The sequence below is a fragment of the Branchiostoma floridae genome, chromosome 3 (assembly GCF_000003815.2).
Source record: "Branchiostoma floridae strain S238N-H82 chromosome 3, Bfl_VNyyK, whole genome shotgun sequence".
Classification (NCBI taxonomy): Eukaryota; Metazoa; Chordata; class Leptocardii; order Amphioxiformes; family Branchiostomatidae; genus Branchiostoma; species Branchiostoma floridae.
Window position 1 is genome coordinate 3,648,699 of NC_049981.1, and position 14,436 is coordinate 3,663,134.

Genomic DNA, 14,436 nt, shown 5'->3' on the forward strand with positions numbered 1-14,436 from the left:
AACTGTGCCTCAGATAATTGTGCCCTGAGGTCTGACCAACGATCTGAATCCGTATTTTACCCCGAACCGTGCCTTGTGGTTAAATCTACAGTCTTGTATATATATATATATATATATATATATATATATATATATATATATATATATATATATATATCATTGTTGTAGAAATTAGTGCTATGTCACCCGTCCGTTTTTGCCACATCAACTCTAAGTCCGTAACTGCTCCAAGACGAGCGTGAACTACGTTGATTCTTCTTCATCACAGCGCGCCGAAAAACAAAGATAGCGGGGCTGCAGGAAAAAAAGCACGTTGGACAGACCCCTAAAAACACTAAGCTCCGCCCCAAAGCACAGTATGGGACAAGGTCCCCTGTGTGCCCAGAACTGTGCGTGATTGGGCACGATACGGGGCAGTCCCCGCGTGTCCCGAACCGTGCTTTTGCCCCAGGCACGGTTTGAGGCACGCGGGGACTGCCCCAAACCGTGCCTAGGCACAGTTTGGGGCAAGGCACGGTTCGGGGCGCAACAATAGCAGGACATTTGACTGAATGATTTGTCGATTACGGAGTGATATTGACTAGAATGTCATTTCATCTTTATTATGATATTTGCTTAGACCACAGTGGCTTGAATGATGGATGCGAGGATAAAAGATTATTGTTAAAGAATCATGCATATCACCCATAGATAGCGACTATGTACAGTATCCAAAGTATCCATTATATTGCCATTATTAATGTAACGCAAGATCTTATTGACACTTTTGATTCTAGTTTGTACACTATGATGTTATGAGTCAAGTTACGACAACGATAAGAGTCGGTACCAAACATGGTACGAAATATAGGAATGGGGAAATTCGTCTGCAAAAGACATTTGTGTCAAACATTTCACATTTGACCTTAAGTTAGTTTGTAAACGATTAAGTCGTGAAACAGGATCAAGATTTGTACCAAGAATAGGGTAAACTCGACTGTAATGACAATTACACTATTTTCATCGATATCGCTAATTGTACACACGCAATTATATGACGATTTTATTACTGCCACACATATAAGGATATCACATCGTATCGCTGTAAGATGCAGAGGACATTGTCGTTGATTTAGAACATCAATCCCCCTTTGTTATCCATAGACTATTGAATACCAAGACAGATACCAAACATAATTCAACCTAAAATATAATGACAACTACAATATTTACATAGTTGAATGTTCACACGGTCATCACACATTGTTAATCTCAGAAATATAATAATGGGAATAACGAATATATAAAAAGCTAAAGAGTAGCTGACACGTAAACTACGTACAGGGAAACATAACCTTTCTAAACTACATGAGAACAGTGTGCAGCCTTATTGTGCCGTGTGTGTATTCAAGCTGATACAAAGTGATCCACTCTTGATTATATATCATTAATTTCCGTATTACTATGTATAATATAGAACTGGTACGAATTTACAAGACGCTTAAGTCAATGTAACTATATAGTAAGTGAACAGTTTATTGTAAAACTATCATGCGACACATCTGTTATCCATTCATCATATTGCAACTCTTCATGTTCAAAATTGAACTATAATTTTTTTTTAAATTTAGCTAGCTATAATCTCACTTGATAAAATCGTACTTTCGTACAGTAATTTAATTGTGTCGAGCTTGTGGTCATTTGTGAAACTTCAAGCTTGCGAAGTACTTGGCTGAACGTCACACAGTGGAATCAGCTGACGATTCTTGCACTCAAACTTGTGAATCACGTCAGTCACCCTGTCCACTTCCTGCAGTACCGTTTCAGTCCGCTGGAGGGTCTCTTCCATAAAGTGGTCCGGAAGTGGTGCTTCAACTTCAGAAACGGCAAGAACGCAATGAATTTTAGTATAGCTTTTCTTTTTGTAATGCAGAACACTCTGAAATATTTGTTAATGATTAAAGTTTCTTTCTAAATCATTTGGTTATTTGATAACAATTGTTGGAATATTTGCCAGCAATTGTTGGAATATTTCATGGCAATATTCGAATATTTCATGGCAATTTTCGAATATTTCATAGCTATAAACCTGCTGGAATCACAAGATGACTTCCTGCGATCTAATAGGTCTTGCTGTCTTTGGGAAAACGTTTACAAAAATATTAATTGCTAGGAGCTAACAAAACTGTTAGACAATGGTAGCTCTGATATTACCGTCAAAGTCCTGGGGTTCATGACGCATGCCCAGAAGACTCCTGAAGGAGTTCCAGAAGTAATCTCCCATCGCCGTGTCCACGCCGATGTCGTCTGACGTCTGACAGTAGCTCAGCCAGTTACAGAGCATCCCCACTCCGAGATTCATCTATAGGAGAACATAGACAGGGATATTTAGGCTACATGGTGTTGTTGAAGCTGTTGCACTTATCATGCAAACTCGAACTCGGAATGGTTGGTGATAACAAATCATTATAAATATTTCTCTAAGACGGATTTGATTATTGTCTGACCAGGTAAAAGACGAAGACCATGACGAATGTAGAATAGTACAGAGGTCCCATGACACGATCTACTGCCTTCATATCGTCCGCAAAGACTCCGACGAACGGCCTCCCCAAGCCCATCTCAAACAGCACGTACGACGTTTTCTTAAAGCCGGAGAAGGTCTCCATGTTTTTGCCGAAGATCAAATTCCCGCTGATGCCGTAGGCCACTATGATAACCAGCATGTACACAGCAAACCCGAAGGCTTCGCCGTATATCAGCTAGTGTAAACGAAAAAAAAATTGTTTTAAAAATCATTGGATCAACAGAATGGACAAAACGTTAACATTTTGGGTAGAAATGTTCACGATGAATTCTACGTACGCGAGGCAGAGCGTAGACGGTAGCCACGCCCCTGGAGAAGTTGAGAACCCGCAGGATGCAGAAGGTACTGATGAAGATGGAGAAGGACAGGACCTCCTTGAAGGTAGCGTCCCATTGGCCAGCGGTACTGATGTCTACGAACTCATTGATGCCGAACACCCCTGTAAAAATCCATGTGTGAAAACGTTATTGTAAAAATGTTTGGCTGTATCTCGACAATCTCTAAACCGATGGGTGAAAAGGATGTTTTTACATATGCAAAAAGGGTTTCTGCTTTCCCCCAAATGTAGGCAACATGTAGATAGTTTGTCAGCAGATACCTTTTGCTTGTTGTATATCACGCAGTGCAGCAGCTGCCTGGATGTATCGAAGTGCGAAGGTAACAATGACGGCTGTCGACAAACCAATGTTGCACAGGATCAAGACGTTCCAGAAACTGGTGAAGTACGCACGACCGCTCTTCCGTATGTTCCAAATCTCATTGAGGATGTTGTAGATGTAGAAAAGGACGAACAAGATGTGGAAAAGCATCTGGACATAGTCGTCTGCTGTCTGGTACTGGAACAACCGGAAAGACTGGATACTGGGCTGGAGTTCAGCAGCGCCCCCTGGGAGGTACTGCAGCCTGAACACCACGCTACTGAACAGCTTGACGTCAGGGTGGTAGAAGTTGGCCCGGAGCATGAGAGTGTCTGAAACCATCAGGATCCAGTCGGTCTGTTTTAGGAAGTCTATCACTGCAGCAGCCTGACCAGCACCTCGTGACAGGTCCACCGTGGTCAAGCACGACGAACTCCCGTTTCTGTAATAAACAATAACGACAATTTTCTAGCAAAAAAAGGAAAAGGGAAGGTACGAGGGCGATTCAAAAAGTAATGCCACTGGTTCTATAACAGGCTCATTTTTTCATCGAATGAGTTGAAGTTTGGCACAAAGGTACAAAAATATATCCTCTTGAGATTGAGACATCTCAATTTGTTGTTAAGATTTTTATGACTGACTGAGTTGAGTTCAAGATGACCACACCCTTGTTATCCAGTCGGAAGAAATTAGAGGGTCAATTAACGTGCGATTGGTAATGTCCCTGAATCACTTGTAGCTATTGTAAGAAACTAAAATTGCACATGTGTCAAGTTGCATTTCTCTATAAGCCACATGCCTATTTTCATCTTTTAAATACAACAATTTATTATTTGTTCGTTCCTGGTGTGAAGTAAGGTCGTTAGGGTCGTAATTAGCGGTGGATTACGGGTGGGCTGCTTAAAGTTTCTATAACCGACTTTCGTATCAACTGAGAAAAATCAAACTTAACACACTTCTTGGTCTTGAAACAGTTAATAATTGTGCAATGTTTCGCATCTGTTGGTTAATGGAAAACAGTCTACAAAAACCTTTATTCAACAAATCACATATTTGGCTATTAATCAAACTGTCTGTAATATAGCAACTCGCTCTGTTCTAGTGGCTGTAAAAGATGAACCATTAAAAGTTCAAACATGAAATTTAGCATGTAATCTATAGAGACATTTGTTATTATACAGGTAAAATTTCAGCTTACTACAATAGTTTTAAAATGGTAATTCTAGAGGAACTGATCTCCTGACAAGCTTAAGATCGTGGTCATCTTAAAGTCATCTCTGTTGCTCATAAAGATCTAAACCTCAAATCGAGATATCTCAATCTCAAGAGGATATAGTCTTGTACATTTGTGCCAAATTTGAACTCATCCGATGAAAAAATGAGCCCGTAATAAAACCAGTGGCATTCATTTTTGAACCGCCCTCGTATATAAAAAGATTTTTGATTGCAAATACCTATAAACGAAAATTAAGAGGTTGATATATTATATCAACTCTCATAATTTCAACGGGAACTATAATAGCGCCACATTAAAAAAACATTTGTTATAGAGGCCTTCTCAAGACTGTCTTGAACACCTAAATATCTAAAATGTACTACTGATGCTCAATTGGAACATCACTTTAGATTTATGCATTTTTTGTCATGTGGCGGTATTATAGCATTCGCTGGAATTATGAGAGTTGATACTAAATGAAACAAATTGATAGAGGACGTTGAGCTCATTTTCTCTGGATACGTACATAAAACTTGCCAACAATTCATCAGCATCAAATACGTTTGATATTCGACCAATGCATGCAATACAAAAGGAATTTATTCATTGTACCTGACTTCGTTGACAATAAATACAGCGTCGCTGTTCGAACAGTTCTTTCCATTCTGTCGGCCGAGAGCTCCATTCAGTAGATTCATCATCAACTCAGGATAGAGTTTTTGCTGACTAGTTTCGAGGTCTATATCTATTGGGTCCTCTGCAATTGAATGAACATTCCGATAAAGACTCTGTTGACCAATTCAACACATTTTTACTCAATGGTCACCAGATGACCAGAAGGTCACATCAAGCTTTGACGCTAAGGCCACTGAGAGGTTTCGGTTTATATGTAACATTAACAGCATCTCCTCTCCCTAAGTCAGAAACTTTATGGTTGAGACAAGCTCAACTGCTCACTGTGATTGAGGAATAACTAATCCACATTGGACCAAAGACACTTTTTACCTGGATGTTTGGTGATTCTCTCCAGGCGAACAGGACCGATCCGGAACGCGTTTGTTCCAGCCGGAAACTGTTTGTCCAGCCAGCTGAGCTTCTGCCCGCTGTACCCCCGCTCTGGGTGGAGAGACGGGATCAGTTCAGACGACAACCACTCCCAGGCGTCGTCTACTGTGGCGACCTGAGAAGATAGTGTTAAATCATGACATATAAACTTGATAAATGACTAGTTGTTGGGATAGTCAATGATTGCAAAGATCAGAGCAGTTACCACTAATAGAAATCTGCATAGGCGATATTGAAAAAGTTAGCAAGTTCAGGGTGTCATAATCTCATCCGTGAACATTCCAGGTCATAAGAACTCACCCCACACAGCAGCCCGCTTTCTCAAGTTTCTAAAAGTCTAATTTTTAAACTTTCTGACCAGCGCAAGATATCCCACCGGTCAACCTACACCAATATGAAATGTTTCTTACATTTTCTTGTTACAAGTCGAAAATAGGCTAAAATACTCATTTTGAGCCTTCTGCGGCTGCGTCAATTAGGGTCATTGCCCATCATGGTCAAAGAGGTCATCATCGCCGGCTACTCACAGGTGTGTAATGCATAACGGTGATTTAACAGTTATGCCAACGGCCGACAAACCAACCAACCAACCGACCAACCAACCATAACTTACCAAAATAGTGTAAAATGAACGCCATTTGGCGCTCAATTTTCTAAACATTTCTACCACTCTGTTATCGCCCGGATTGCTGTTTAGCCTGCCAGCTTGAGAACAGCAGTTTTTGCAACCGTACCTCCTCATACTCGGATAGCAGGCTGTTCTCCAGAGAGGTCCTGATATGGTAGACGTGTCTGTCGAAGCCCAGAATCCCGATGTAGAAGGCATTTCCAGTGAAGATGAGCAGAAACACCAGGAGCACCAGGATGTTTCTACCTGTTGTCATCCTTTCGGTCCAGTTCGGGTCATGGTCGGTCTTCCTCGGGACCGGTGGTAAAACCCTCCGAGCGGGAACTGAATCAGAAATACAGAACACCAATGACGTTAGCTGTATAAATACTTTAGATAAAGGCTCAATTTTGCCAAAAGAACGTTGAAGATGTTGTTCTATCTAGTTAATTGTTCTTCTTTTGAATAAATCATACAAAAAAAAATGTTATACCCCATGCTCTGATAGTGAAAAAATACAAAGCCGCTTATTGACTAGGACTAGGGTAGTGGCAGTCTACTATAGTCTTACACGTGAAACTTTTGAAGACAAACCTGTATATTCTCTGCTCTTTTTCTTAAGGACACCGATTGGACAACGCCCTGTGTCCGATAAATCCTTCCCCAAAACTCCCCGAGCACAAGCGGTCACAGACCACACAATAGGTCCGATGATGACCGCCTTTGTGTAAGCAGTCAGAAAAATCTGCAAAGTACGTACAGCGGTTAAGTCACAAACAATCATAAAATACATCGACAAAAACTAAAAACGTTTATTGGAATGTTTATTGTTAAAAAGTACTTACGAATTTTAAGGGATAATAAGTTCTATATAGGGATGCTCTAGAGTCTACCTGCAGCATCAAGCTGCGTGCCGTCTTCTGGTTTTGCCATCTTGGATTTTAGCCGATAAAGTCATTAAATTAGTATAATTCATTCATATCTATTTTCGAAAGATATACTTCATTTAATAACATTGTATCAATGCCATCAAGTAGCCGAAATCATGTACAATTGATTGATAGATCCGACATTTAGTGATTTTTGTCCAAAATACATGTCAAAAACCTGTTGCATAGCAAAACAAGAAAAAACGGAAAACTTTGCAACCTTTCTCAATCTGTTGCCAACTAATTTTCTTAAATTTTGGTTACTTTAGCATAAGCCCTTCAGGCGGTATGCGACATCAAAGTTGGCACAGGCCTCAAACCCTATACCACCCCCACCCCTACCGGCCGCACCCCCGGTCTGAATGCATGCTAACCTGAACAGGCTCCAGCAGAAACGTAGAGAATAAGAATGCCAGGACGAATTCCTTTAGCCAGGCCTGGCTTCTCTCAGCTCCAAACTGCAGACTGTACACGATGACGAAGAAGCTGCTGCAGACAGACGTCAGGATGGCGAGGATCCACGCCACCGTCTTGTAAGGAAACCGGCGGGTCGTTTGAGATGTCGGCTTTTTCATCACTCCAGGAGGAATCTGATCCTCCAACGCAGGCTGCTTGCGAAACATCGGCACGAGGATGACGTAAACTGGCAGGAACACTGTGAAGGATGTAGCTGCAGTACCAATCAGTTCCGATAGACGGAGAGTGATGACTCCAGCGTCGAACAAAATGACATCGTGTGCACCCAGTTTGACCCCGTACCACATGGCGCTGCCCACCATCCACAGGGTGGTCTGAGCCAGGCAGCAAACCAGGCGCTGCGCCCGGCTGAAGTGTCTCACGCCGGAGTTACACACGGCTGACAGGAGCAGATGGTCGTCGTACAGAAGGTACAGAAACGTCGGCAGGGTATACTCGGACATGCTAAGGTAAATATAACGACATTTGTCCATGGTCAAGAATCCCAAGACGGGGAGAATTGCTTCTATAACATGTTATATACTTTTCTTGCGCGTAATTAACCTTCAAGTTTCAAGTTGTGTTTCTTCATCGTTTGCATTGACTGTCACTTTCAATTCAAAGCCGATGAATCACAAGTTCAGATTACTTAATTACTAGTTTAAGTGAAGGGAACTGCCGTAAAAAAAACTTACCGCTTTTCTCCATCAGCTGCCTGCAAGGTCCTTATTGTCCTACCGTCTCCTTTACGAGAGGACAGCCAGGAGTAACAAGGGAAACTGAATCTGTGCAAAAAAGACACAACCCAAAAATAACGACCGACCATTTGTTTCACGAGCCATCGATTTTGCTTCTATTGTCAAATGTGTAAGGAGCAGGAGATGCTCAGTCTGTAAGTACAACCTACTCAGCATTACAAAATTAATTTAAAAAAGTCAGTGAAAACCCGCTTCTATATCGTGTAGAATACAATTTGTTCTGAAGCCACAGCCTTAAACTATGGATAGAAATCAAATAGCCAAAAGTTGACCCAGTACCCACCCTTGTGATGTCTGTACGTCCCAGACCTTGACGTTGTCTATGAAGAGTGACTCCATGGCGCCCTTCCCGGAGCTGTCGTGCCAGACCTGTACAGACTGAAGCTCGCCGATTGAGGCCGGTGTCGTCATGATGTGGTACGTGTCACCTCCTCTGGCTAGGATCTTAACACAGATACAAACAGGGGGAATTGTAGTTTTCTTGATCATTTTCAGTTGTGCTTCTTCTCTCCATGGCAAAGTCTGCATTACTTTATGATACCTTGTTTTAGCTGCAAATTACAGCGCCGAGTCTTTATCTTACGTGTTTAGAGACGCACAAATGTAAACCAACACATCTCACCAGGCCTGCAGGGTTGAGAGTGACCATGGCTGTCCTGCCCTCTGACCCTGTGATCATCAGCCCGACCACAGACGCCGTGCCGGCATCAGGCTGGGTTCCCGTACGGACGGACACGACGTAGACGTAGTCCGCACCGGGAACATCCGATGGGATTGTGGAGACTTTGGGAACAATGGCCATGTTGGAGTTTGCTTTGGCGAGCTTTGCTGCTTGTCCAAGAGCAATGCTGTCGGCCACTGCGGTTTGTAGAGCGATGTGGCTCTGAAAAGGCATGGATGACTAAATATTGAATTTCTATAAAGTTAAAATTGATACCTGATACAAACAGCTTATGGTTCCATTGCATGCACCTGAGAGTGATGTGATTGGTTGGAGCAGTGTAAAGTACCAGCGTTCAACGTACTAGGTATCGTAAACATTGCTAAATACGTTTAGAATATCTGTTTTGAACAACAGTCACATAAGCAATTTTACGTACCCTGATGTTTGACTGTAATATCAATAGTTGGGATATCAAAAAGATCATCCACAATGCTAAGATCGTTCCGTATACGGTCGCATTAGTGGACAACTTTTGAGTGTTGTTATAAAACTTGTCGAAGTTCACGAAATTAGGGAGTGCCAGAAAAGACGCTGCCAGAATCACCCTGGAGCTTTTCCCATCGCTATTTGGTGCCATGTCACACGTGCACCGAGTGGTGGTCTCATTCGTTTCAATGCCAACCTGCGGTGCAGATATTACATAGTGGTGGTCAGAAAAGCAACAGCTTTTTTTAAACTGTAAAGGCAAAATCCAGTACTTCTAATTGAGTATGATAATGAAAATGAAAGCAAATGCTATGTCTTTGCTAGCAAAAGAGAGATGAAGCAAAAAGCGGTATCAATTTTAACAAACTCTCAAATCTCAAAGTACCAGTTGCCGAAAATGAAATTCATTAAAAAATAAGCTCTACTGGCAATCACGTACGTCACCTTTGATTGTCTACATCAACCAGTTAAACGAGCAATATTATACTATCATATCGGTAAGTCAGTAAAACCTGGCAGCGGCGGTTGTCCCACGTCTGGTTCTCGTGAAACCTGCAGGGATGACGTCACGACCTGCGGGGGGCAGGGTCCGAAGGACCGCTGACGCCAGGAGCCGTCTAAAACCACCATGGGATTGATCTCCACCTGATTCACAACCAAACATAAGTGTTAATTTATGAGGGACTTATATGTTCATTCACTGTCACAGAAAAAGAATTCAAACCAATAAGTTGGAATCCAGAGAAAAATCTTAACTTAGAGTAGACACATGCATGATATACAGTTCTACATAATTTGTACGTCCCGTTTGTTACCTGCAATTAAACCTCGGCTGACACATTGGAAGAAACTTATCATTTATCATACTGTACTGAAGTTTGTCATGATGTTTTAAACTTATATTACATTACTAATAGTTAACATCTGAAACCATGTAGATAAAGAACTTCAATTAGAGAAATTCGATAGTAGTGATCAGGTTCTGTCGACCTTTTCTCTTCACTCCAACCATGAGCCATCCGCGCTCCATGCTGATCTCCGGAACAAATGATGTACTGAAATTGGAGTAAACGAGACCAAACGGCATATCAAAACCGCCATAGTCAGTGACTTCGGGAGGTTTGACGGTTGTTGTGTAGTCGTATTCTTCCTCAGTTGGGAAGTCGTGAAACCGGAAGTACACCTGCAGCTCCGTGTCGACATCATCGACTGAGAACCTGAGCAGGGGCACCTGGCCTCCATCGGCGATGTACATGGCGTGATGCTTCATGTTGGTGTCACGGCTGGGAACCTTGGTCAGGGGGAAGGATCTACCTGCATCATCAAGGTTCTGCCTGTATGATGTCGACAGGGTGTCATGATACTGTTCTCCTGTGGTCCTAAACTGCACTCTCTGTTTGACGACAACGGTGATGTTTGGCTGCCCGCTTGATGCATCAGGAAGATCCTTCTCTTTGGTGATTGTTACCATGACTACCGATGAGGTCACCTTAGTTTTCTCCACACTCCACACAAATGGATCCTCAACAAATGCCACAACCTGAGAGAGGCATAGAATTAAAGGCCGTTAACTTTTGCTAACCACAATTTTCATACGAAATTGAAACATCGCTCTTTTACCACCTACAAACCGTGACAATGATTGTTATAGTTACATATCAGAAGAATTGAATGTAGGTGTATAATGACATAATATAGAACGACTTAGGTCAATAAGAATTTGCATGCCTTCATGGTGGAATCCTTCGGAAAGCTGTCCTCCTTTGTGAACACGATGGAGCCGACGTCATCACTGATAGGAACGGTACCGACATCCGGGACACTCTTTTTCACGGCCGTCAGCACACCGTCTGACCGGATGTACGTACTTTCAACTTCCGGTGGTGTCTCTTCCAACAGCTTGTCTGCTGCCGCATCCAGTAGCTCCAGTAGATCTCTCGTTTCGCTCATAACCTATATTGTGGGACAAGTTCTTTCAGCCAAATGCTCTTTGATAGAATATTACGTTATCTGAATATTTTTTTTTAATAATGTGTCTATTATACGGGTCCGTCTTTCTTAATATTGATACCTGAACATCGTCTGCTTCTGACAATGAATATGTTTTACCTAGAATTTCCCGGCAATTAGGAATACATTTAGATACATAGCAATCAACAGGGCACCTACCCGAGATTTCAGGCGTTCTTTCCTCATTTAGTTCTGTTATTAGCTGTTCTACAGGTGATTTGTCTGTAGCCCTGACGTCTATCAGTTTCTTTAACTCATCTGTTACACCAGAGGAAAGGTCAATGGTCGTCTCCATAGCAACGGTCTTTCTGCTTTTGTCTTGAGCTCGAAGAACCGACGACGTAGAGTCAGTCACTTCTGTATAATTGGTACGGAAGTCAGATATATATAACTAAAGACGTAGTGGATGATGGTAACACAATAGATTATTGATAATAGCTTGAAGCATGAAGGGTGTGAAATGAATGATTTTAGTTTTTTCAACCTCGTTGTCGTCTTTTCATTGTTTTTTAAACTTTTGATGCATTAGTTGTAGATGCAGGCTGCATGTAGTCAATGGCCCATCTTATGAGCATAAGAAACGTCCTAGTAGTTTATTTACTTGTGACTACAAAGTCCCGTTAAGCATTAAGACGTTCGTATCTAAGAAAGAAAAAGAGAACCTTGTAGAAGTTCCTTTCGATCCTCTAGGGTACCACTGAAGTGGTTCACCTTCTCATTAAGAGTCTTGATAAGGACAGGGATCTCCTCCTGTAGTTTAAGGAATTGGCACACCACTTATAAGAACATTTCTTCGAGAATAACGCCAGTACTCACTTGGTCTAAACAATTACGGAAGTATACAACACGCAGAAGAATATAATTAAGCTACATACATTGGTAACAAATATATGATGAATTCAGGACAAATTATGTAGTATTACCTCTATCAGAAAGTGCGCCTGGGTTGATGATTCTTGAGTGGTGGTGAAAACTGGAGGTGGAGGTGTCGGCTCGGCTGTACTGGGCGGCAGGGTGGGGAGTGTGGTCATAGGCGACATGATGGAAGCATCGTCATCCATATAATCAGATGAGTCCCCATCCATGCCTGTAGTAAAATTTTGAAACCATTTGAAGAATGGCTGTTTTACAAAAGGTGATTTCACAATATTGTTAAGATGAAATGTTTCCTGCTCTCTATAACATTAAATAAGCTATCAATCAAATATTTTCTTTTCTATATCGCACAGCTAATTTCACCGTTTAAACGCGTGTGCGTTCTGTTTACCTCCGAAGACGAATGGCGTTGTCGTTTTGACGGTTGTTGTTGAACTTGTAGGCATCACGTCTGTAGTGGACATGGTGGAAGTGTCCATCAGACGAGCTGTGCTGGTCTGTTGTCGGGTCAGTATCCAGTTGTTTGGTTGAGCAGGGGAGGTGGTAGGTGATGTAAGCTGTTGTGTTGTAGTTGATGTTGTTGTAGAAAGTTCTGTGAGGAGGATGAGTATGTAAGTGCCCTGGCGTTAGGCATCTAAGTCTTTACTACCCCTTTTATTTCTTCTAGATTCTGCGCTGGGTTCAATGTTCACTTTTGGATTTGAAGTTAATCATTGAAAGTTAGATACATTCGAACTGATGAAGTTGCCCTTGGAGAAAAGGTGAACGTATAAACTAAATGAAATCAACCAAGCTCACGTAGTAGGCCGGTTCCATATCATAAACAGACAACACTCAAAAGCGTCCAACAGAAAAATATTAAGACGGTACATGACGTACCAATGCAGCTATGTCCGTCCCAGCCCATCACGAACCCTTCACTACAGGAACAGTTGTAGCTTCCTACAGTGTTGGTGCAGAACTGGCTACAGCCGCCATTCTTAGTAGAACACTCGTCAACATCTGCAAAGAAAGACAAATAGAAGTATACAATAATCAATTTACTCTTACTTAACTTGTTTTCTGCAAAGAGACTCAGAAACTCAAGAACTGGCAGTATACAACCAGGTGCTCTGATCACATTCCCTCCAAATACAAAACGTTCGAAATAAAAGAAAATAAACAAGTGAGATTTACCATTACAGTGATGTAAAAAACTGTCCAGGCTGAACCCTTCCCTACACGAACAACTGTAATATCCTACAGCGTTGTTACAGACCTGACCACAGCCACCATTTCTGATGAGGCACTCATCAAAATCTGTGGACCAGAAAACAGATAAGCACTGGAAAAATATGATGCCAAAGTAATAAAAGGTTCTAGTTTAATCCCATTTTCCACAGATGCTGGACTTTATTTCACATTTTGTAACGTATTTATTTTCAGGACATCATCACGGCTTATCATGTCACAGTCATACCCGTTATAATTATTTGTCCGCCAACGGCTAAAGATGCCCCCTGAAGTTCCATCCACGCCCCCCTCCCATAATCTCCTTCATTTCCTATATCTTTGAATGCAATTCAAATTCTATTTTTATCTTGAAACTCGTCCCACTACTGCACTGATATGTCTTGAGTCGCCAGTTGTTTTGATATTAATAGATAGTCCACGTTGCCTTCGCACATTTATACACAAAACTAACAAAAATGTCGATGTACGGTACGCTTTTCGATGTTTCTTCGCTTCATTTTCCAATGCTATCATAGGAAAATTAAAAATGATACATATTACTTACCTGTACAGGTGTGTCTGTCTCCGTCCAGTATAAACCCTTCACTGCAGGAACAGTTGTAGCTTCCTACATTGTTAGTGCAAGTCTGGCTACAGCCGCCGTTCTGTGTGAGGCACTCATCAATATCTGTAGATCAAAACACACAACATACAAGACCAGCATATCAATACAGTGGAATTCAAAAATAGACTCAAAGTTCTCACTTGTATGTCACTTGTTCAATGTTAGTTTAAGAATTAGTTTGTGCGTTACTGAATATCTAGATGTATCTCTTGACATTACACATGTGGCATGTAATACTTGTGGCGTGTATACTCCTTGTGGAAAAAGATTACCTGAAGTTGTAAATCGGCTTAGTGAAACCATAAAGAGACTTTTGGACTTTTGTGTT

General features: G+C 41.6%; 2 protein-coding genes across 2 annotated transcripts; both read right to left on the minus strand.

The window, feature by feature from the left end:
* Window positions 1–480: 480 nt before the first annotated feature.
* LOC118412635 (polycystin-2-like) lies at window positions 481–5,152 on the minus strand. The gene is made up of 6 exons (XM_035815627.1): window positions 5,033–5,152; window positions 3,165–3,646; window positions 2,845–3,005; window positions 2,487–2,741; window positions 2,194–2,341; window positions 481–1,854 (listed from the first exon to the last, which is right to left on the minus strand). The coding sequence occupies exons 1-6, from the start codon at window positions 5,119–5,121 to the stop codon at window positions 1,691–1,693; spliced, it is 1,299 nt and encodes a 432-aa protein (XP_035671520.1). The 5' UTR covers window positions 5,122–5,152; the 3' UTR covers window positions 481–1,690.
* A 241-nt stretch (window positions 5,153–5,393) lies between these two features.
* LOC118411103 lies at window positions 5,394–9,171 on the minus strand. The gene is made up of 7 exons (XM_035813136.1): window positions 8,858–9,171; window positions 8,519–8,679; window positions 8,173–8,262; window positions 7,396–7,942; window positions 6,687–6,837; window positions 6,220–6,437; window positions 5,394–5,600 (listed from the first exon to the last, which is right to left on the minus strand). Exons 1-7 carry the CDS (start codon window positions 9,128–9,130, stop codon window positions 5,394–5,396), a joined length of 1,647 nt encoding a protein of 548 aa, XP_035669029.1. The 5' UTR covers window positions 9,131–9,171.
* Between the last annotated feature and the right edge of the window lie 5,265 nt (window positions 9,172–14,436).